Source organism: Motacilla alba, chromosome 11 (genome assembly GCF_015832195.1).
Source record: "Motacilla alba alba isolate MOTALB_02 chromosome 11, Motacilla_alba_V1.0_pri, whole genome shotgun sequence".
Classification (NCBI taxonomy): domain Eukaryota; kingdom Metazoa; phylum Chordata; class Aves; order Passeriformes; family Motacillidae; genus Motacilla; species Motacilla alba.
This window is the reverse complement of record NC_052026.1, coordinates 1845673-1869136: the sequence shown is the minus strand read 5'-3', so window position 1 is coordinate 1869136 and position 23464 is coordinate 1845673. Positions and strand designations below refer to the sequence as shown.

General features: G+C 44.9%; 1 protein-coding gene across 1 annotated transcript in view; it reads left to right on the top strand.

The window, feature by feature from the left end:
- Nucleotides 1-3381: 3381 nt before the first annotated feature.
- The window catches only part of CMTM4 (CKLF like MARVEL transmembrane domain containing 4), a 37401-nt gene continuing 17318 nt past the window's right edge, over nucleotides 3382-23464 (top strand). Inside the window, 3 exon segments of the mRNA XM_038147744.1 lie at nucleotides 3382-3504; nucleotides 3507-3574; nucleotides 21661-21837. Of these exon segments, the coding sequence (XP_038003672.1) occupies nucleotides 3390-3504; nucleotides 3507-3574; nucleotides 21661-21837 (360 nt within the window). The 5' untranslated portion in view covers nucleotides 3382-3389.

Genomic DNA, 23464 nt, shown 5'->3' with positions numbered 1-23464 from the left:
TTAAGCATTAAAATACTTTTAAGTGTGTTTAAACTACATAAATGCACTTTAAAATCTGGTTTTAAATTGATATTCCTATTCTACTGGAATAGAATCACAGTTTTAATCTTGGAAATAGCACTTAAATGTGCTTAATGAAAAGAACCCAAAATTGGTTCACAAGTTTACGAGAGGTAGGAATAGCTGAGGTGAAGGTTGAGATATGAGGGTCTCTTTGTTCAGTTTGTTCACTGAGAATATTTAAGATTCTCTTTCAACTGTTTTTTACACCTAACTCACCAGCTGGTTTTAATTTATGACCAGTGTCCTGGAGATTCTTTCTGATGGGGAGTTTTTAATTCTGTCAAAGCTGACCTAACTGTTCTGTAACAATCAGACCATTTAATTACAGTGTCTTTGAACAGCATACTTGGTTTTTTCCTCAGTGCTGCTCTTCCTTGCTTCGCTCTTCAGTCCCATTTTAGCTGGATGTGAGGAACTCAGTGATTAATTCCCTGATCTGATTAGCTCGATACTATGGTGGTGTCTTGAGTGCTGATCAGTGACCCAGTTCCCCATTTTCCTGGTCCCCGTGAGCAGGCACACAATGGAATGGCAGGCTGTGCTGGAAACTTGCAAAGCCAAAGTTATCTGAGAGCGATCTGATCCGCGGGGTGAATGCAGTGACCTTTCTCCTGGATCACTACTTCTATTTACATATTAAACGTAGACTTTTTTTTCCTCCTCGTGCGGCAGAGCTGAAAAGGTGCCGTATCAGGCAAGAATGTGTGTAAAGGATTCCATTGTTAAATGTTGGCAGCAGCCTCAGCCAGCCTTGCCAAGTCAGTCCAGCCCACCCACCCATCCAGGAGCACGCCAGGGATCGAGCACAGCCTGGGCTGGGTCTGGGCTCTCCTGGCAGGGCTGTGCCCTGGGAGCTGGGACACTCGGGAGCTGCCCTGCGAGCTGGGACACTCAGCATAAGCTAGGACCAGCCCTCCTCTTGCCCCAGAACACCTTGCTGGAGCAGAGCTCGCTCGCTGTGCTCTCCCCACCCCAGGAACTGGCTGCCCAAAACCAGACGGGTTCAGTGTGTCCGCACCTCCCAGCACCCCCAAACTGCTCTCAGGATTTAAACACATTTACACTTCATGTTCTCCACTCCAGGGGAGAAGGAAGTTATTAAGAAGTTTGCAGAAGGGTGTGCTGGAGGAACTAAGCAAACAGCCAGAATAAAGATCTCCTACCACCTCCCCTTTTGCTAAACCACTCAACCATCTTCCCCCTTTGTCCTTCTTCAACACACCTTTAGATTCTCTTTCAACACACTGATGTGTTTTGGTTAGAATTGCAAAAGATTGACCAAAATAATACTCACTGGATGTTTCAGAAATGTTTTCCTTGTTTTGCTCAGGATAGTTTTCCAGAACTGCAACAGCAGTCCTCCAAAATAAAGGTTAAATGTCTCTGCAGATAAATATCCATAACCTGTGTTCCTGAAACAGCCACGGAGCCTTCAGTTACAATCCAGAGATGCTCTCCTAAATGACAACCACATATTGTAAGAGTTCTAATTTCCCCAGAGTTATACAAGAACTGAAATAAGAGACAGTAAACACCTATTAGTCCAGCCCTGTGCCAAAGTGGGATTTTCCCCTTACATGATTTCCTGTTGTTAGGCCAGGTTCATGTGACCTAAGCAAGAGTTACCCTTTTTCTCCATGCTTTGCTCATGTTTTCTTATTTTTTTCTTTCCCTGCCGCTCACCCTTCACCAAAGGGCAATGACTTTCTTTTACACATCTCCCAACTCTTCACCTTGCTTGAGAACATCGGTCTCACCCTGCTGCACAGGGTGTAGCAGAGAAGCTGTGGAAGGACTTTGCACAGCCAGCTGCAGCTCCACTTAACCAAGCTGTGCCTGTTAGTGGTGAACAAACCCCTGACTCTTTCCCTGGTTCTCTCTCCTTGCCCCTCCTTCTTTGGAGATGTTTATTCAGAGGCCAAACGAAAGAAAGAAAATATCTTGAAATTAAAAATCACATGTACAGGGTAGAACCTATGAAAAGAGGGATGGATCAAAGGAATTTCAAGGGAACTGAAAGGGAGATATGAAGTAGAACACACAGGTAACTGGAAAGGAAATCCCCAGGCAGATAATCCACAGTGTTCATGGAAAACAGAACTGTAGCAGTCAGACTCTCGGAGGCCAGAGGAAGATACTAGAATTGTTAATGTGTTAAAGTCCTGTGATGTGGAACAGGTGACAGTGTAGACTGTCAGTGACAAGAACAGGAGCACGGGTCTATCAGAGCCTGGCTGATAACCATGGCAGATTACAGGATGCAACACTTGAACTTCACCGTGGTACACAGCAATATACCTGTGTTAAAAAAAATAACCTAGCTGCATTTCACTCACCTGGATTTGCCAGGTTATGTTGCAATTTGTCCTTATTTTTCGTGGCATAGCACAAGGAAAAGCACCCCCAAAACCTGATTCAGAGCCAGTCAAGGCTACCTTAGAAAACTGTTTCGAAAGGCTACCCAGTCACAGTTTCGGAAGACAACACTCGTGGAAGAACGGCGCGGGGGTTCCCGCTGCCGGAGCCGCTTGGGCGCAGTGTCAGCGCAGGGGCTCGGCCGTGAGCCCGGGGCAGGTCCCGGAGCCCGGAGCCTGCTCCGAGCCCGCCCCGCCAGGGCCGAGCTGGGGCCGTGAGCGCACCCCGGCGCCAGCAGCGGCCGCAGGAAGCGGAGCGGCCGCGGGCCGGGGCGGGCGCGGTGCCCGGGGCAGGTGCGCGGCCCAACCCGCGGGGCGGGCGCGGCGCAGGCACCGCCCGGCTGCGCGCCCTCCGGGGCGGGCCTGCCCGCCCTTTCCGCTCCGCGCGGGGGAGGAGCGGCTGCGGCGGCGCCGCTCGGAGCTGGGCTGCTCTGCCGGGACCGAGACCGGGACCGGGACCGGGACCGGGACCGGATCCGGATCGATACCAGAACCGGGATCGAGACCGGCATCGGGATCAGAACCAGGACAGCGGAGCCGGGAGCGCGCCCCCGAGCGGCGGGGCGGGCTGCGGCGCTCCGGGCTGCGCGCCCCCGGCCGGGGCACGGCTCCGCATCGGGACAGCGCAGCTCCACATCGGGACAGCGCAGCTCCGCTCCGCGCATCCTGCGCGCCTCTCCGCACCGCAGCGGGGCAGCGCTCCGCGCCTCTCCGCACCGCAGCGGGCAGCGCTCCGCGCCTCTCCGCACCGCAGCGCGGCCCCGCTCCGCGCGATGCTGCCCGGGCGCTCTCCGCACCGCTGCGCCTGAGGCGGGCGCGGGGCGGCCATGCAGCCCTCGCTGCCTTAGCTGAGCACGGCGCTCGGCCCGGAGCCCACGGTCATCCCCCGGCAGCACCGGCAGCACCGGCACCATGAGGAACGGCGATGACCTGGAAGGCTTCGACGGCGAGGCGTCCAGCGCCTCCATGATCTCGGCGGCCAGCAGCCCCTACCAGCCCACCACGGAGCCTGTCAGCCAGCGCCGCGGCTGGGCGGCCTGCGCTGCGACCTGGACTACCTGCGGGGCACCTTGGGCAGGCTGAAGCTGGCCGAGGTGGTGAGTACCGCGGCGGGGAGCGGGGCTGCGGCCGGGCGGTGTGAGGGGCGGGCCCGGCCGGGCCGTGCGGCGCTGCCGGGGCCGCGGGAGCGCCTTCCACCTGGGCCGGGCGCCCGCGGAGCGCCGCCGTGCCCAGCGAACCCTGCAGGGCCGGGGAGCGCCGCACGGCGGGCTCGGAACCAGCGCCACACCTTCTGAGCCCGCTCACAGCGTCCCGGTGCCCGGGGGCGCCTCCCGGCCGTGCCCGGGGCAGGCTCCGCCGTTCCCCCGTGGGACCCGCCCGGTGCCCGGGACCCGCCCGCAGCGCGCAGAGCCCTCGCTCGCCTGCTTGCCCTTAGCGGGCTCAAGTTCTCCTAAGTGCACCGAGTAAAAAGAAAGAAACCCTTAACAAAACCCCGAACACCAAACGTGAGGTTTTATATTGTGAAATTAAACGTGAGCTGGGTTCGTTCGTGTGCTTTGGACACCTGAGCTGGTTCAGCTTGATGGAGCCCGTGCAAGGCTTGGACCACCCCAGCAGTCAAACACGTAATAAACACCAGAGCTTTTCAGCAGTTTCTGTGGTGCTGGTGCTGATGTTTGCCTTCATCTGATCTGCTTTCCAAGTCACTATGGTATTTATATTTTTCAAATCAACAAATGTGTTTTTCAGGGTATTAGGAAAAGAGGTGTTTTATGAAAATGGCAATCACCTTGAAATAGATTTTAAAGTAATATCTTACAGGGTGCTGCAAATTCTTGTAACTTAAGTTCTTTGAGAAGTGTGATGGCAGGAACATTTTAATATTTCATATTTATAACTTTGGCATTTAAAATTACTGCTGGTTAGTACAAGGCAAAACTTGCACATACAGGTTTCATGAAAAACACATTGGAAGTGTCCTGGCTTTAGCTGCACACAAGTTTATAGAGGACTCCGGTAATGAATTAATGTTTTTTGAATGCCCAGTAAAATCCAGGATTTGGAAGTGTGATTTGTTTTCATCTCATCTCCTCAGCGCAGGGTAGGATCCGTGCTCTGCAAGTGGTAGCCAAGTGGTAGCAGTGAGCGTGTTAGCCCAGTAAAACAACAGGGACCGGCAGTGTGTGCCTTGTGTGTGTTCAGGCCTGGAGCCAAGGGATCTGTCATCACTGTGCAACATCTACCTGTCTTCGAGCTGTTAAAAACTGTCCATGTGGTAGAAATCCTGGGGTGGTGCTGCCTGATACGCTGAAATAATCCACCCTCGGGATTTTTGTTTCAGTTCCTACCGCAGATCCTTTCGGCAATACACTAATAACCACGGCAAGTCTTGTTAAAAACTTATCATTAAAATGACTAATTACTGATTGTAACTGAATCCTTTAGTATTAAATCTGACTTGCTTGGAACAAATCCCAAAGATACGTGGAGTACACCTCATAAGTTTTAAGTCATGTAAAGAAAGATGGGGAAAACCATGCTCTGCTGGAGTTAGAGAGGTTTCCTTGTCTCTGGACAAAGACACTGCTGCTCCCAGTTCATCGTTGGGGACATGGATACTTGTAGAGCAGTGTCTTGAGAGGAGCTGAGCCGTGCTTTGTACCCTTTTCATAAGAATGATCTGAGCTATTGCCTGTGGTTCCCAGGAGTGTATATATGCAGAGGGGCAGCAGTTAAAAAGAAATTAAATTAGCTAGCTAAGGGTGGAAGGCTGTGCACCACCTCAGCCTGGTTACTTGTACTCAAAAAAGCTCCTCATTCATGATAATGGAAGAGCAGACTACTGACATTTGCAACCCAATGGAAAACTGAGCAGTGTTGGAAAAGAGAGAGAGCACATTCCACTGTGTACTTAGGTTGCTTATTTGCCAAGTATAATTATCGCAATTACAATATTCAATAATGCCTTTACAAAAATACTGTAGGAACTGAAATGTAACAAAGTCTGTGGTGTAGAACTCTATTTCTTAAAAACAAGAAGGAACTCCTGGCACTCAAAAAACACTACAAAAAGGAAAAGGCAAGTATTGGTTAAGATAAAAGTCTCTAAGTGTAGTATAGTAAAAAAGAATGTTACTGGAAAGATTACAATGCATATGCTTCATTTAGCATCAGGATTTATCTTAAAATACATTGTGATTGACAGGCAAAATATCAGCTCGAGGCAAACATTGCCGTGCTCGTTCTAATCTTTGGTTGAAGGGCTTCCTACAAACTGCCCTGTGGTGCTGAGGGAAGGAAAACTGCTGCTCTTTGTGGCTTGGATGGCCCTGCTTCCAAATGCCCATTTTTGACTGTCACAAGCAGAAGGAACAGGGAATGAGGAAAACCCCACATAACTTAAAATAGGTGTAAGGCTCTGCTAATTTGTTGTAGATTTATCTTTATGGATTCAGATAAAGGGGTTGTTACAAGAGGGAAACCATGATGACATTGTAGGCATATGGAGTAAGGTAAGTGCTGCTAGAGAGGACAATAGTTTTAATTCATTAATATTTCAAGACAATATGCCCCAAAATATCCTTTGGAGGGACACCAGCGTAATGGGTTATGATGATGTTTCATATATGGTATTGTGCAGCTTATTTCTCAGCCTTGTTTTGGTTTTTGCTAAGTTTAGATTTGGTTGCAGACCGGAAATCTACAATTTAGGGGTTACATCTCCTCTTTATGGCTAAGCTGAGGAGTTCCTAGTCCTTGGCCAGTGGTCAGTAACAGCAGTGTGAGAAGCAGTGAGGGAGTAAGGGAAAGGGTCCATGTGGAGCAGCTTAGCATTGAAATGACTTCCCTGATTTTGACAATACTATTGCCAGGTATGTGGCTTTTCAGAAAGAAGTCCTTTACCTGTATCTCAGTGTTCTGTTGAAATGGTTTGTTGGGTTTTGTTGAAATAGTTTGTTGTTTGTTGGGATCTGTGAGGGATCATCTTCTGTACTGGGGCTGCAGCCGCAGCAGCAGCTCGGAGGAAGGTGGGGAGTGTTGGACCACATCCGAAAAGGAGTGTGCAGGGCTCCTGACACCTGAGGGTGTCCCCAGACAGGTGGGAAGTGGCACACAAAGGGCCTGAAGGGAAATGGACGGGGAGGGTACTTAAGGTAGCTTGGAGCTTTCATGTTTGGTTTGTGCCTTTTGGTTTTGTTCTAATGGGACTTGGATCTCAAAAGGGAAGTCAGGGAGAAGCCAGTGCATTTGTGTGCTAACCAAAGAAATGTTTTTCCTTTGGAGAGGTTGTCTCCGTTGACCTTCTGGCATTTAAAAGGACCAGTACCTTTTCTCATGGAAGGAGTGAGAGGTGGCTGTCCTTGGAGAGCAGAGCAGGAATGTTCTTTAGAGTTTATTCTCATTTCTTTCTGGCATAAATTTGTTTCTCATGCTTTTGAGGGCTGTAATACTTCCCACAGAGACTGCTGTACAATGATGAAATGGATATCACTGGAAAACTTTGCTATGGATGTTCTCAAATTATTTGTTTTATTTCAGTACTTTCTCCCCATTCCCTTGAATTTCCTAAGGACAGTTTTTCCTTTTCCTGAGTGTGCTTGCTGAAAAGAGGTGTTTACTGTGGGGAGTCAGGAGGGGCCCATTCTGTCATGCCAAGGAGATGGGCTGGTTAGGAGGTACCCCCTCTTTGCTGGAAATAGTTTCATTTTAGATGAGATTGTCTGCTTTTTTCCCTGCCTCTTTATTTTAGTTTTCAGCTTTTCAAAATGCATTATTATTATTTTTCCTTGGTTATTGTAATTCTGCACCTTCAAGGATCTTACTGTCATTAAAGCTGGGCATAGACATATATCCTACTGAAATTCCCCTGGCCAGTTGTGGCTGCCCTTTGTCTGCTGCTCAGTTTTTTTGGGAGTGTGGCTTCAGGTGGGCTGTTGATATAGGCTTGAAGGAAAGGAAAACCAGGCAGGATCCTGTTGGGAAGCCCATTGATTCTCACTGGAATCCTGCCAGGTTTGCACAGGCACTTGATTTAAAGTAACATGTATCACCTTTAACAGCTGGGCCAGTGGGTGTGAAGAATTGTGCCTGGTGCCTTCCGGCGACATTGGCAGCAGTCAGGAATTGTTTACCTGGAGCAGTGGGATCACAGAGCAACCTTCTGGTGGGAGCAGCAAGAGGCAGAAACCCCTTAGCATGTGCTGGCTGAAGGGGATGGATGGCATTTGTGGTGGTTGGTGATGGCTTCTGTGGCTCAGACAGCCCTAGACATTCTTCTCCTAATGTATTTGTTCCAAATGCTACAAAAATCCATCAGAAATTCCTTTTAAAGAAGATAATACCTCTGCTTGGGAGGTCTCTGAGCTGCGAGATGCTGATGAGTGCACTGGGAAGTATCACTCCATGCTTGCTCGTCTTCTTGTCTGTAGCATTTGATATTGCCAGGGGAGGCAGCAGTTTGAGCTAAATGAAATCTGGTGGGAATAGCAGTTCAGATGTTCACAGTTTTCGGAATAAAAAGTTCCATCTTCACTGGTGGAGAGTAGCTGTGCATTGAAAAAAAAAGTTGTTTTATGCCTTACTGTCATTATACATCTCCAGATTCAGAAATGGGTTGTGGAGGCCAGGACTACAGTGGAACTCTGGGCTGTCAGGTTCTGTTGTGATGAAGAAAACAAAATTCATAAGCCAGGAATGCATGCCTATATGGGTAATAAGACTATTGAGAATTCTCATTGTTAATTATATTAGAAAATTAAAGTAATAACATTTATGTTCCAAGGAATAAGCTAATTGCTGACTATTAGAATCTGGTTGAAAGCTATTCTGAGGTGCTCATTAATCTCCTATTTAGTTATTGCTTTCTTCTTGTGTCTTGAGCTCAGCATCTCCACTGGAGGGGAGGATTAGAGGGAGCCCCCGACCTCCCACCTGTGTGTGATGTGTCACATCTGAGGCCGTGTCTGGCTGGGCTGCTCCTTTGCCCCTGCAGTGCTCTGGGTGTGATTCCCAACTGGGAATGGGCGGCTGGAGCAGGGAGCCGGGTGCTTCCCAGGCAGCTGCCGTCTGTAATTTAGGGAAGATCCAGGCAACCACTGGATCGGTGTGAATGAAGGGAGGTTGCTTTTGCATTGGTTGTGGTGAGTTTGGATTTCTGTCGGTGGGGTGTTAATTCAGTTCCAGGGAGTGGAACTCCCCCCAGGAGCAATGGGGTGATGTTCTGAGGAGGTCACAGCAGCCAGGCCATCAGTCCTGGTGGGAAGTGCTCCGTGCTCCTGGTGAAAAGCAGAGCACTGCAGGAGACACTCAGAGGGAACTTCAAGTCCCTGGCAGCCCCGTACCTGCCTTTTTTATTCACAGGTGATGGTTTCACCTTAAGATTTAGTTCTCTTCATTTATTCTGCGCTTTGGAGGGACGGAAGCCTTTCTCCTTTTGGTTGTGGATTTAGTTGGAGCAATTTATAGCTCTTTATTCCTGTGCTAACACTGCCCCTTGCTGTAGCTCCTCCTGAGCCTCCTGCCCTCAGCCAGCCCTGTTCACGCTGCACGGGGCAGGACAGAAGGCTTTGGACAGTGCTGGACAAGGGGCTCTCAGCAGCCACAGCCTGAGCAGTGCTGGGCTTTGGGCTGGGTCCCACCACTCTGCAGTGTCACTTTCCCAGACACTTCTCCTCTTTCATCCCAGGATCACACTGGCAATTTGTAGTCACTCTGTGATGATCTGCATCGTCCACCTTTTTATTCTCTTATACTCTCCAAACAATGAATGACTGCTACTCTAAGAAATGGTGATTTTTTTTCTGTCATGTGCTGAGCTTTGATTTTCAGTGGCATTTGTAGCTGCTTGTTCAGAAGATGTTCAGTATCACAGCAGATACTGGCGATCTCTGGTATTTGGCCTTATAAAAAGGCTGTTATATCATATTGAGAGGATTAAATTTGAAATGCACCAATATGCTTAGAAATAGTGTTCGGGTGTCTCTTCAGTGCCTCTGAAACTCTTGACTTTGCTTCAAAAAGATTTCTCTTTAAAAGGTGTGGATCTATGTTGGTGTATGGTGATATTTTTATCCTGATATTTACTGTGGAAGAATAATAAGCTAATTCTGTTTAGCTTTGCTTTTTATTGTTTCTGTGAACAACTAAAGAAATCACCGTGTCTGTCTTCCCACAGAAAGGTAAATGGGTTTTGGTTTCTTTCATGGTCTCTCTTAACTACCATCTGGCCATGGTCGTATCTTCCTGCCAGTAAACTCCAAATTCCTGTTAATTTCCCTCTTAAGATGGTGGATAGATTTTAAATTCTGATTTCAGAAGAAATTCCTACTATGTCTGTACCAAGTATGCTGTATTTTTTCCCCTTCCATAATGAACCAGTGCAATAGTAATAGATGCACTACACTAATGTAGTTCTCATGGTATTAATAATTGGAAAGCTTTCTTTACTTCTTGGAATGTTTCTGGTAATATCTTTTGTTGATGAGGCTCCCTAGTGATTTAATTATCATCTTGAGATAAGAAAGACAAGGACTAGAAATTTAAGAGGTTGTAACATAATCAGTGTTGGAGGAATCTGTTACTTCTGGTGAGAGTTAGTGCATCGTTTTTCAAAATCAGCTTGCACACTTTCCAGCAGCCATCATCATCCTGTGCTCAACGCTGCATTTCATCAAAATCTCTCTTGCTTCAGGACCTCAGCACATAATTTTGTACTGAAATTTTGCATACAAAGAACGAAGAAAATTAAATGCACAGTGAAGAGACATCTTGATGCCTTAGGATTTCAGCTTTTATATTTTTCAAATCCTGTACTGCATTAGTGTATAAACTCCATATAGAGTGTTGGTTAACTCTCTTCATGTTTTGGTCAGACAAAACAATTCCTTTAGGCCTGGAATTCAAGGACACCCTGCAGCCTCAGGCCCCAGAAAGTACAAACAAAAGTGAATTGGAAGGGAGGAAACTGTGGAAATATGACTTCATTACCTGAAGCTGTAATTGGAGGATTAACCTCTGATAAGTAAATGGACCAAATTTGTAATTGTCTGAAAAGCTCCATTGTCCATCTTGGGAGTAGCCCCTCCCAGAGGTTTTTGACTGCCCAAAATGTGCCTTTTGAAGGTCTTTAATAAATACCTAGTTTTATTCTTTTAACCTTGTCCAGCCTCTGTTCTAGGTAGCCACTCCAAGGCTACCAATTCCAAGGTAGCAATTCCAAGGCATCATCTTACCAATGGATCAACTGCTGTTGTTCTGTAGTGCTGAAGTCATCACTTATTAGAGCTGCAATTAAGAATACATTCTTATTTTTAAAAAAGAAAAGTCACCTAATTCTCAGATGATTTGCATAGTTGCTTCCAAAACATGGAAGTGATGTTTAGGTTTCCCTGAAGCTTGTGCCATCAACTCCAGAACATGGGAGGAGGGAAGCAAAAGCTGGACAACACCAATCTGCTGTAGAATAGGCGTAAGAACACCCGGCCATGAGTAGGGAGAAGATGGGTCAGAAATATTGCTGGCAATGAGCAGAGAGGTCCTAGAGCTGGTGGAGCTCTCACCCCGAGTGAGCGGCCACTCACAGTTCACAGTGGGGGCTCAGGTGAGCAGAGATGCTCTGATGTTTTAATCTCACCGTGTGCAAATTAAATGGGGAACTATAACTCAGAGTATCAGATTCCTGACTGTGGTGTCTAATGAACTGTAATTAAGGCTCTGGTGTGTAATGCCTTAGCTTGTGGAAGAATATGATGCATTTTTACCCAGATAAGCATTCCAGCATCCAGTTAAACTTCTCTTAATGTGTAACTTGGTATTCATGTGCTGATGCTTGCGTGTCTTTAAATTTTCTTTAGCTTGTATCTACATTCTGAAAATGATTGGGTTGGAAGTGAGCTGACCTGGCTGGGGTTGTTTGCTTCATTCAGGAGAGCCTGACAGCCCAGCAGTGCCAGTGAGCAGGAGCACGTCCTGTGCTGTGTCTTGAGTTGCACGAGGTGCTGCTTCTGCTGTGACTTTCACTGAAGTTAACCCAGGGCGTTTTCAAATGCTGCAAACCTGCCAGTGATACAGCCTCGCTCAAAACAGGTCTGGCAGTTTTTTTCCAAAAAAAACTTATTTTGTGAATTGACTACAACCATTTCCATATTAGGAATTTTCTGTACTTTTGTACATTTTTGAACTGAAATACTTGTGGCAAGAAAGCAACGAGCATGGTTGTGAATATTTCTAAATGCTTAAGTTCTCCAAGTCTTTAACAATCTGTAGTAACTTCTGTCTCAGGAAATTATTTTCATGCTATAAATTACTTTCATGCTACAAATTGATACTGCCACTGGAATGTCTTGAATAGGTTAATTAGCTGTTTGATGACAAGCTCTTCTGAAAGAAACTAATTGTTGCATTTAATGCTTGGAAACTTTTTTTATCTAATGTAGACGAAACCTTTTGTTAAGCACACTGGTATTTAAAGCAGAGATGCCGTTGTAAGGAGTAACATTTCGAATTGCCGTGGCGCAGCTGCGCAGCCCCGGTGTGCAGGGCGGAGCTGGGGCAGGGCACGCTGCAGGGCTCGGTGCTGCTCACGGCATTGCAGGGCACGGCTGCGCTGAGCCCAGGACGTGCAGCTGGGCAGGGGCAGCGGGGCTCTGTGCTGCTCGGTGCTCCTGCAGCTCTGTGCTCCTGCAGCTCTGTGCTCCTGCAGCTCGGTGCAGCTCGGTGCTGCTCGGTGCTCCTGCAGCTCGGTGCAGCTCGGTGCTCCTGCAGCTCGGTGCTGCTCGGTGCTCCTGCAGCTCGGTGCTGCTCGGTGCTGCTCTGTGCTCCTGCAGCTCGGTGCTGCTCGGTGCTGCTCGGTGCTCCTGCAGCTCGGTGCTGCTCGGTGCTGCTCTGTGCTCCTGCAGCCCTGTGCTCCTGCAGCTCGGTGCTGCTCGGTGCTGCTCTGTGCTCCTGCAGCTCGGTGCTGCTCTGTGCTGCTCTGTGCTGCTCTGTGCTCCTGCAGCTCGGTGCTGCTCGGTGCTGCTCTGTGCTCCTGCAGCCCTGTGCTGCTCTGTGCTCCTGCAGCCCCTGTGTCAGCCTGTCCGCCCGGCACGGAGGCGCTCCCCCGTGCAGCTGGCAGGGCTCTGCGTGTCCTGGCCGCATCTCTTGTTTTAATGTTCTCTTTCACCGGGATGTCTGGACTCTTTTTGCCTTTTAAGGCATGGCATCTAAGGGGGCCTTCGGGTTACAGTCTTGGGAACGTTGGGATTGCAGGGACATTTTGCACCATTTGCTTTAAACAAAAACAAACCCAAAAAACTTCAGTGGATTCCGTAAGACTACTTTAAGTTCTTGACTGTTTTCTCATTAAAATTCCTTTCTTGTCTTAGTATTTGTGGGATGTTTGATGTTTACTCATAGTTGGGATTAAACGGGGTTTTAAAGGATAGAGACAGATTCTGATAGTGATGAAGCAGAACTTTCACTTTATAAAATAGCCAAACAGAGTAATTAAACTAGAGTCTGTGCAGACCAAACACTTAACAAATTTCATAATTATACCTCTACTTCTTAAAACTAATAAATTACTTAATTTATCTGTTTGTTACCAGATTTACTGTACTGTGTTTTAATATTGTTTTGATTAGCCAGGTTTCCAGCACGGGCTGGCCTGTGATCATGGAGCCAGTTCAGAAGTATTGATTTTTTCTTTTTTAAAAGCTGAACAGAGAATTCTCATGAGTAAAGCAATAGGGATTTTTTGTACTTTATTTAAAAATCACACAAGTAGGATCTCAGTAATGTGCTGTATTCCAGCAGAGCGTGTGTGTGCAGCCCCAAGAACAGGGCAGTTATATCTGCCCGCTTTGTTTGAATAGCAAAGATATGGTAAGCTCTGTGTCCAATAGCAAAGATATGATAAGCTCTGTGTCCTTACAGCTTGACTTAATGGATAAGTGCCAGGAAGTGGAGAGGACACTGCACCCTTGCTGGGAGCCTGGGGAGGGAAAGGTGGGGGCTGCACTGGGAGGTACCTCCTGAGTGACCCTCACAGGTGTTACTAACAACTCATGAATGCTGATACAAAAGTGGTGACTCTGCTGACTTCAGTGACACTAACTATTAAATCAGTCTGTAAGACCGACAGGATTTGGCAGTGATTTTTAAGGAAGGTTTTATTTCCCTGCTTTGGTTGCCTGCAAGTGAGGCTTGCGAATGGAGCAGTTAAGCTGGATTTAGTCTCCATTTTGTTACCTGTAGCCAGTTTTTACTTTGTGTTACTATTGTGGTAAAGCCTGCATGAGGAGGACTATAGCAGCAAATGGGACTAATGGGAAAATACTTCATTCTCCCTTCTGCCCCCACTACTTGCAGCTGGCAGTGGCTGAGGAAGATGCAGATGACTCAGTGCATACAAAATTACATTCAGTGTGGCACCAAAGAAATGTATGATGGTTTCTTTGACCTATTTTTGCCTATCTTGTTGAAGAACATGATATGCAAATGCTGGTCAGATTGTGATAAAATTAGACTTGAAGAAACCTAGCTGGGTAGTCCTGCTGTTGAAGAATTTCCACTCACTGTTGTGTGAGTGCTTTAATTATGGTTTTTATCAGCACCCTGGAGCCCTGTTCTGAGGTCTGGCCACACTGCAGTGGTTTGTGTGCAGAGCTCCCTGGGCTGGTGGCCTGTCCCTCTTTGCTCCCCTGGAGCATGCAGGGGCACACTGAGGCTTCTGGAGAGAATTTGACTGCCTGACCTTGGTGAGCTGCAGCTGCCTCTGAGGAGCCTGCCCTTTCTGGCACCAGGGAGCATCGTTAACAGACCAGCTTGTGGGGCTTGGGAATTAGAACGGCTGTAAAATCTCTGCTTGCAGACGCTGCCCAAATGAGCACGAGACAATGAATGGGAAAATTGAGCCTCAGAAATCGGGATACAGTAAAAAAAGGGATGAAGAACCATCTACCTCATTTAGTTTTTCTGTTTGATGGCACTCACTGTAGCCATTGGCACAATTCATGTACCGTAGATACAAAATAAACCTTTCCATTTATGAGTTGTTCACTTCGCTGGGTTGTTCAGGAATTAAGGGATTAATGCAGAATATGAATGGGAAAGTTAAAAATGTGAGACTCTGTGTTGGGATTTTGTTCATTATTGTCTTGAAGGACCTGTTGCTTATGAAAATATTTTGATTTGTGCTACACAAGACTTAAAGCTTCTGGGGACTGGAGGCATGGATTCCTGTGGAGAGGAATTGGTGGCTTTGTTTGGCTTTGTTTAAAGCATGGCTCTCTGTATGGTCTTCAAATGAACCTTCCTGTAGGGTGGGGTTGCTAAAAAACTGTTGATGGGCTTTTGTTTATGGGACAGGTGGCACACTACATTCATTTTTGTCTAATCTGGAAGGTTGGTTTGAATCTCATTCAGATTTCAGTGGGGTAATGTCATGTGCCTAAAACAAAAGCCTCCTTGCAATGTGCCTTGGCTTCAGATGCTGGTCAGTGGTTCGTTTGGTCAACTGCTTGTTGGATAAAACCTAAAATACATCTAAATCAGACTTTTTTGGGGAGGGGGTCATTGTTTTCGTTTTCTTAGGAAGAACTATATTTGTTTTATCTGTCAAAACCTACTATGTGTTTAATGGTACTTGAACTGGAATTGGTTTTGCATTTATCTAGCAGATAAGAATGTTTGTTGTATATGTGTGTCCAAGCAATAACAAAACTCTGTACTAATGCAGTTAGCAGGAAATAAGTCACCACATCATGTCTGTAGCTTTTTTTGTTCTAGATTATATGATTAAGTTCACTTTAAAATTGTTGCATTTCTGGTTTAGCCAGTTGAGAAATTCTTCTGTTCACTGTAGTTCAATTAATTATTTTTGTGGAATAAGCCTTAGTTTAGGTGTCATAAATGCTCTGAAAAAAAAATCATTCTGTTGTTGAGTGTTGATTACCCTCACTCTTAAATATGACCCTTTCTCCTAATACACTGTCAAAATGCTTCAGGCCTCAGCAATATGTTCTGTATTTAGAATTGTTTTTCTGCCTAAATTGAGAAGGGTAAGTCAGCAGTAGCTGAATCTTAGGGTTATAGAAAACTGCTGGAGGTGGCAAAAGATCAGCTGATTTAGTAAAGATTCCACAATATTTAATGCACTGGAGTTTTGCCACATTACAGCCAAAAGTGAACTAAGAAATAATGAAAACTTTGCAGCTCAGTGTAAAACACTAGAGGTGCAATGATGAAACTCATATTTTGTGCTTCTTTTTCTACCATCACCAGCAAAACCAGATCAGAGGTGAATTGGGCGCCTGGTTGAATTTCTCTGGGTTGGTTTGATTTTTTTGTGCCATTAGAGCACAATTTAGTTTACCCAGGGTGCTGAGTCACTGGTGGTGCTTTAGCTTCCCTCTCTGATAAGTGTTGTTTTCCTAAACTTTCTATCTTGCAGGGAAGTTTTAATGCTCCTTTGTGATTTAAGGCCCCTTGCAGCCTCCTACCAGAGTTAATAACACTTTTCATGGAGTCTTGAGGATGCAGAGCAGGAGCAGGCGGGAAATCAGTCATTTTTTGCTTAGGGTAAAAGATGGTTTCCTGCTGGAGGAGCAGGACTGTGTTTGAGCCATATGATCCCAAATATTCATATCTGTGCCAGCTGTTTCAGATGTGGGAATTGCATGTGCTTTGCAAGGAACGAGACTCACTTCGTTTCATGCATAAAGTTGGGACTGCTGGGCCAAGGAAATGAGAACAATAAATCTAGATTTTAATTCCAGAAAGTTCAAAGTCTTCAGATACTTTAAGCAGTGTAAAAGCAATATATTCCTCCCTATTTTGTGCATGTGTATTCTGCTGTACCATTAATTTAAACAGTCTGGATATAAAAATGTCTTGCTAGTGTGACATTCTTACTGAAATTCTGTGGGTATTTTTCAGGCAGAAAAAATGCTGACCATTTTGTGGTTTTTTGGAAATCACGTGTAATTATGTCATTTAACCACACAATAAGGCTTTCTGTGGTAATGTTTTAGATAAACAGGAAAACTCATTTTTTACTTTGTTTTCATTGCAGAACTGTCTTTTTTATTTTTAGTGCTAAGTTCTTTAATTATTTTTCTCAAAAATCTAACACAACATATTCTGACAGGAAAAATACACCATTAGCAACCTCCTAAAACTTCTTTTTCAGCGTTGGTACCTGTCACCTGGCAGGTCTTCTCCATTTTGGGAAGTACAGTGTTTTATGTCTGGGGTGCCTGTGTTGCCAAGAAAGTGGTGTAAATATGAGCCATTTACATAGCCCCGAGGCAGATGATTTCTTCATTAAGGGCCCTTCTCCAGGGCAGCGTGCAGGAAAGTGAGATGAATTGCAGTAATGGTGGGAGGCTGACTCCAAGGACACTGGATCCTGGAGCAGAGGCTCTCGGGAATCCCGTGGCTCTGAATTGTGGTGGCTCCACGGAGCTGCTCTGGGGGCTCAGCGCAGGAATCACCTCGGCAGTGCTGCCCACCCCGGGCAGTAACACTTGCCAGTTTATTCAGGGCTAAAAGCACAAAATGGCATCATTGGGAAGCACATCTCCTATTTAACCCTCTGCTTGGGGCTTTTTCCTCCTGCCTGTGAGATGTGGTGGTGGCAGATGGGGGATGAAGGGCAGGGATGCTCTGTCACAGCACGGGAGCTGCACTGCACACACTGGCAGAGCCAGGCCTTTCCTCAGCTTACCTGAGCATAGCTCGTTCCTTCTGAGCCTGCTTTGTAGAGCAGATCCTTACAAGAGAAAGGTGTTACTGCAGCTGGCCTGGGATAGCTCTGCCTGGACCTGAGCATCCAGAATTAGCAGATGCTTCCGTCATGACAAAGTTGCATTTTAATGCAATATTCACTGTACCTACTCTAAGAAGAGTGGAAGTAGAAGAGAAACCAAAAGCAACTGCTAAAAAAAGACAAGGATTAGTAGTAAAAAAGGGCTGTACAAATTTTAGGGTGTTGGACGAATTAGAGTGGAATAGAAAACTCTCCAAGTACTTGGTGCAGAAAAAAACAAATGGAAAGGTTTGTTTTGTCCATCAGAGAAAACCTTCTCTCTTGCCTCGGCCCAAGAAAGCTGTAGCTGTGTTATTTGTGGGGAAGAGCAGTAATTCATGTAAGAGGAGATTTCCACCACATTCAGCTTCTCATTTTTCCTTGGTAAACCAGCCTTGAAACTTCTGCCTGTGGAAAAAGTTGTCAAATCTCATCACCCTAAAGTATGAAAAGATGTGTGATTTGAAAGTGGGGGTTGCCTCCTGTGTTGGACAAATGTCATGGTGTATTTTGTTGGCCAAGACCTGTGCTCTGATACTGTGCCGTTCCCCTGGTTTTCTGTGGTTTTTTAGCAGGTTTTGGAACTGCAGTTGTGGGAGGCAGAAGCAGGATCCTGGGTTTTGAGTGTTACAGAGCAAGGACTGAGCTGTAGCACTTGGGAAGTTGGGCTTTTTCTCTGCAGCTGTGTCTCAGTCACCTGGAGCAGTGCAGACTTGGATGGAGCATGGAGGTTTCCCAGGAGGGCTGGAGGTTCTTGATCCTTGCTTCCTCTTCCCAGGAGGGAGTGTGTAGTCAGCGTGGAAAGGCAAGGCAGCAGTTTTATGTGGGATGTGAGCAGCAGGCAGAGCCCAGGAAGATCAGGAGAAGGGACTTGCCTGCAGTTCATGGGGTGGCACTCACTCTGCCTCTCAGCCGTGCCAGCCAGGGGTGTTCCGTGTGAATTCATGGCCTCGTTTATGTACACTGCCTCATAAGTTATTTCATCAATTAAAAGCCACAATGATAATGAATATTAACACAGGATAGGTGTTTTTTTAATGAACCCGATCACTGGATGAGCCGTGGCCTTTGAGAAGCAGCTTTGGTTCATGTGGCAGCATTTGCACAACACTTTTAAGATGTCTGAGTAAGTCATGGGGCTGTGGGGTGAGCCTTGTGTATTTCACTTTAATTTATTGAATTTTGAGTAGTTTGCCTTTTTATTGAAAAAAAAGATTCCTCTCTGAGTGAATGCCCAGTGAAAGTGATAGTAAGTATGTTTTATTGAAGTTTCATGTAACTTGTTACAAGTTAGGAGGATGCTTCTGGCAAGTTTATAAATGTGTTGGATGGAGGACAAGATCATCCTGATGTTTTAAAGAGAATCTATTTTGCATTGAGGATTGAGATTTCTGTTGTGATTAGGAAAAAGGAAGTTTCTGTAGGACAGCTTTTTTCTGATGAAGTGATTAATGTGTGGATTTCATGTTTTGCCATGGCTTTGCTGTGAGACAGGAGTGGCAGGTGGCAGGAGGGTATTATCTCTAGCACTGGCAGCATGGACAGTCTTTGAGAAGGGGAACATGTATTTTTATTGCAAGAAAAATGCTAACAGATCTAGTTGTAATCTTATTTGAAGTACCAAAGAGATAAAAATAAATGGTGTGTTATGGGACTATCGTCGTTTTGCTGTCTCCCTCCATCAGACAGGGGAGCAGCTGAGGTTTTCTCCCAGCCTCTCTGATGAATTCATCAGTACCCTGGGCTGCCACACCCCAGGCCACTGCTGCTGCTGCTGCACATCCTAAACTGATGGCACTTTACTTGCATTTGAAATGCTTTGGGTTAAGTCAGGCCTAAGTGTACACAGCTAAGGTTTTTTTCTTATAAGAGTGTGTCACAGGTAAATGTATTTTATAGTTTCTTAAGGGATAAAATGAAGTCTAAATGTAGAATTGCTCTGGAGTTCATTAATTCCGAGCTTGGGAATATGTAAATAACACAGGATTATTTGAGTTCATTGCTCCAAGTGCCTCTTCAGTACATAATTAATTTCTAATGCTGCTTGCAGGAAACTCTTTGGTCTCTTTTGAGCTTTGCCAGCCAATATGGGTGTGTTGGCCTTGAAGAAACAATGCTGCCTGGTGTGGAGAAGAGTCAGTGTAAAAGTTTATCAGCAAAACACCATAGTTGTTGTCCAGTGCTGCCCCTGATGTGCCCAGAGATTTTGGCTCCTTCAGCCTAATGTTGGTGGCACAGTTCATGATTTGAGAAAATGAACCTAGTATATGGGGCTTGTACTGCAGTATTTCTAGAGAATATTGCAGAACCATACCTTTTAAAAGAACAAAAAAAGATTACAAGTATCATAATATATTAAAAATAGTGTCAAGAAAAATAGAAACTTTATTATATTGGAGAATCTAGAAGTAGAAATTTTGCTGGCTAACATTTAGTATTTATGTGTGATGTTGATCCTTCTTGAAAGAGCAAGGATTGGTTTTTAAAGCTTTTTTTAAAAATTGCATTCAGTGTCATCTTCAGTTTTGAGGCTTGTGTTAACAGAGAAGATAAACTTCATTACATGCTGATACTTTAAAATGAGGCTGTGTCTGGACAGTAATTTTTTTGGTATGTGTGTCATTGCTGAAATCATAGTTTGACTTTGATTCTGCTTTGATTCTGAATATTCAATTTCACGCATGATCTTTCTTTCTGAAGCTATTCAATGTCAAAGATAAATCTGAAGTGTTTAATCACTGGATATCCATTGAGAATTTGTTTGATGTGAATTGGCCTGCTCTGTTAGCTGACAAAAATTAGTGTGGCATCTGCTGTCTTTAATGAACATGTGCTAAGTGAACTGTGAGAGGCTTTCCAACCAAGTGCAAGTTTTTTTATTAAAGTAGTTTGATTGAGTTTTAATCTGGTTTTAAATTTACATTTTCTGCTGTATTCTGAAGTATGTGGCAAAGGAGCATGAGGGGTATTGTCCTTTTCTTAGAATTACTGCTCATGTTAGTGGCAAAAATGCTTTCTTGGTTACTTCTTTCAAAATCCTATTTCTTCATTTTGCAAGTTTTGTTGTGGGAGGCAAAGACAAACCAATGGATGAAGCATAAAGAGTGCTTGAAGGAAGCGTATCTGCAAAACACTGAAATTGGCAAAGTTTAACAGAAATTGGTTTTTATCCTGGCTTCTGTCAATCTTCTAAACTTATGTTTGTGCGAAAGATTCAGATTGTTGAATATTTGGCTCTGAGGAAAGAATCTCCCTTAGTTCCTCATCCTCAGATTGAAGTGCTTACTGCAGCCTCGATAGAATTTTGTGGCACAGCAAGAAGAGAATTCTTTCTAAAAAATGTCAGTGGGTGGATGGGGGTGGTTGTCCTGAAAACCAAAGCAAAACATTCTTAAGGCCTTCCTTGCTTGTCCTGGAAAATGCAGAAACCCCAACAAAACAAGAAAAAACTCCCAAAACATCCATGCAGATGCTTCAGACGTGGTGTGAGAGCTGTGAGCCCATGGTGTGCCAGTGATGTCCCATGGTAGTGGCAGCTGTCCCTGCTGGCTGGTACTGGCCTCTGGGGGTGATATATTTTAGTTCTGTCCACTGGGCAGACTTTATTTTCAAGTACAGCGAGTGTTAGGGTTTTAGCCTAAATGGTGAATTCAACTCTTGTTGAATTCAGAGTGCACACGTGTTAACTCTTCCAGTATATCCTCTGAATCTAGAGTGACCTATCATTATCCCAGTTCCATGTTTGTGATTGCAGCACCAGGGGATTTTCCTTCATCTCTTAGCTGCTTGTTTTATTGTTCTATAAGAGAATGATAAAATGTGTTTTAATATGAAATATAGTGTACTGATGATGATGAATGTGAAAAAGGCAGGAATTTTTGGAGACTGGTAGAAATCCAGAACCTGTTCTGTTTTGAATTGATTTAGATCTCAGTTGGTAGTGAATTTTAAGTAATAATCTTTATTGACGTGTCTTTCACAATCACACAACATTAATACTCTGTAATTGTGCTTGAGGTTGACAAATGCATTCCATCTTCTAGATTTGGAATGGTGTATCATGAGTAAAAAATGCAATAAAATGTTTGAGGTGCTGTTTGCATGTTAAGCCAGTGGCCTGCAAGGGTTTCATGCTTTTTGGGGTGTCTTGGTCATTTTGAAGTTAGAGTCCTTGTAATTGTGCCCAAGTATTCTTTGTTGAATGGGACAAATCCAGAAAATCTTACATTACTTTGCTTTTGTTTTTGCTCCCTACACAGTGCCCTGTTGTAAACTAAAATCACACATTCCTGAGTGTAAACCGATCATGTTCCCAATGGAAATTTCAGGAATACTTGTGGCTACTTTCAAAATGTGGAAATCTATTTATTTTTTTCCCCCGCTTGTTTTTCTTCCCAGCTTTTGGCGCTGACCGCGTTCATCTGCATAGAGACCATCATGGAATGCTCCCCTTGTGAGGGCCTTTATTTCTTTGAGTTCGTGAGCTGCAGTGCACTGGTGGTCACCGGGGCTCTCCTGCTTTTGTTCAGTCTCAACCTTCACACAAGAATACCCCAGATCAACTGGAATCTTACTGTAAGTTCATTTCAATCTTCACTGTGTTAAAATAGCTGCAAATCTGGTTTAAGTTTGGTCTTTGGGCTTTGCTTTCTCCTTTTGTTTACTACTGTGTATGAGCATTCTTTATGCTGAGTAAAGTATACGTTTTGCTTACATTTGTTTTGATTGCTAACAGCAGAATGAGCTGTGAAATGTGGCAAGATTAAACTACACTAAATAGAACTAAAATCGTGTTCTGGTAGGTTGTCTTTGGGAGGACAAACTTCCTGCCAATGCCAGCAATTACACTTTGTGGGTGAAGTGGATAAAAATGCAGCCTGTAGTTATTTAACTTTGTCAGATGCTGTATTTACAGCAGCATGTTGCTCTCTCTTAACCTGGGGTTTTTTTATATTAGGACAAATTTGTTACATATATTTTCTTACATACACTAATGCAATCCTTGGGCAGTGTAGAAAATTAAGTGCTTTCTGTGACAATTGGGTGTTTTGTATTGCCTACACGCCTAACTATTAAACAGTGGCAGTGCTTAACGTGTTCTCAGATATGAGGAGTTTTAGGAAGAGAACTGCTGGCGGTGCACATTCCTTTTGTACATGTCTCTATTTTCATGCTGTATTCTGAGTTAAACGTTCAGACTGGGTTGCATAAACACAGGTCACAAAATCAACATGTTAAGTCACTCTAGCAAAAGATCTGTTAGCTTCAAGGGCAATATTTATACCAACTTCTTCAGACAGTACAGATACAATTGTGCTAGTGTTCTGTGTTATTACAGTAATTTTGCAAGTACTGTCAGAGTCCCAGAGGTTTTTAGGTTTCTGTGTGATTTAAAAAAAAAATTAAAACGTAATTTGTTAATGTAGCAGTTTGCTTAGTTTCTCAGCCTAAATGACTTGGTTGCATTGAGACTGGAACGTGGAATTAGGTGATCCTTTCTACCCTGGGGCTGCATAGTTAGTTGATGAACTCCTCCTAGGAGTGCTTGGTAGATAGATAAGGTGTTCTGTGGCTGAACTGGCCAGAAATTATCCCTTTGTGGTGGCATCAATTGTGCCTGCATAGCACTTGTTAGGAGATATTTTGGGGAAGGGGGCAGGGTTAAAAATCCGATCAGTTGTGCTTTGGGATTTCTTAGTTTTGTTTTATAAAGGTCTTTCAGTTTTTGAGCGGTGGTCACACTCTGCAGCCCCTGCCTAAACAGCACTGGAGCACTGTGAGCAGGCTGGAGATCAGCCGAAGGGCACCAGGAACACCCTGCAGTGCCTTGCTTCGGTTCAGATTGCCACACCCAGAGGCAGAAGGAATCTGCCATGATCTCCCAAGGCTCGATTGTTAGTTGTGTACTGGAGATGAAATGCTTCTCCCAACCTTGCACCAGAGTTCTCCAGAAGTGAGAAGGGAACTGGCAGCTTGTGTCTTCCATAACTGATGATACCATTCTACTTTCTAGTGTTTCTTGCAGATTTCAGCAATCTGATTATATTTGATTTTTATTTATGATTACTTGATTTTAACAAACAGTTGGGACTGTTCCTCTGACAGGAGTGAGAGATTACCTTCAGTATTCAGAGTGGTTGGGACCATTCTGTGATTCTACAGCTGTTTCTGCTCCTGCAAGTACAGAGTGTGAGATTAAAGC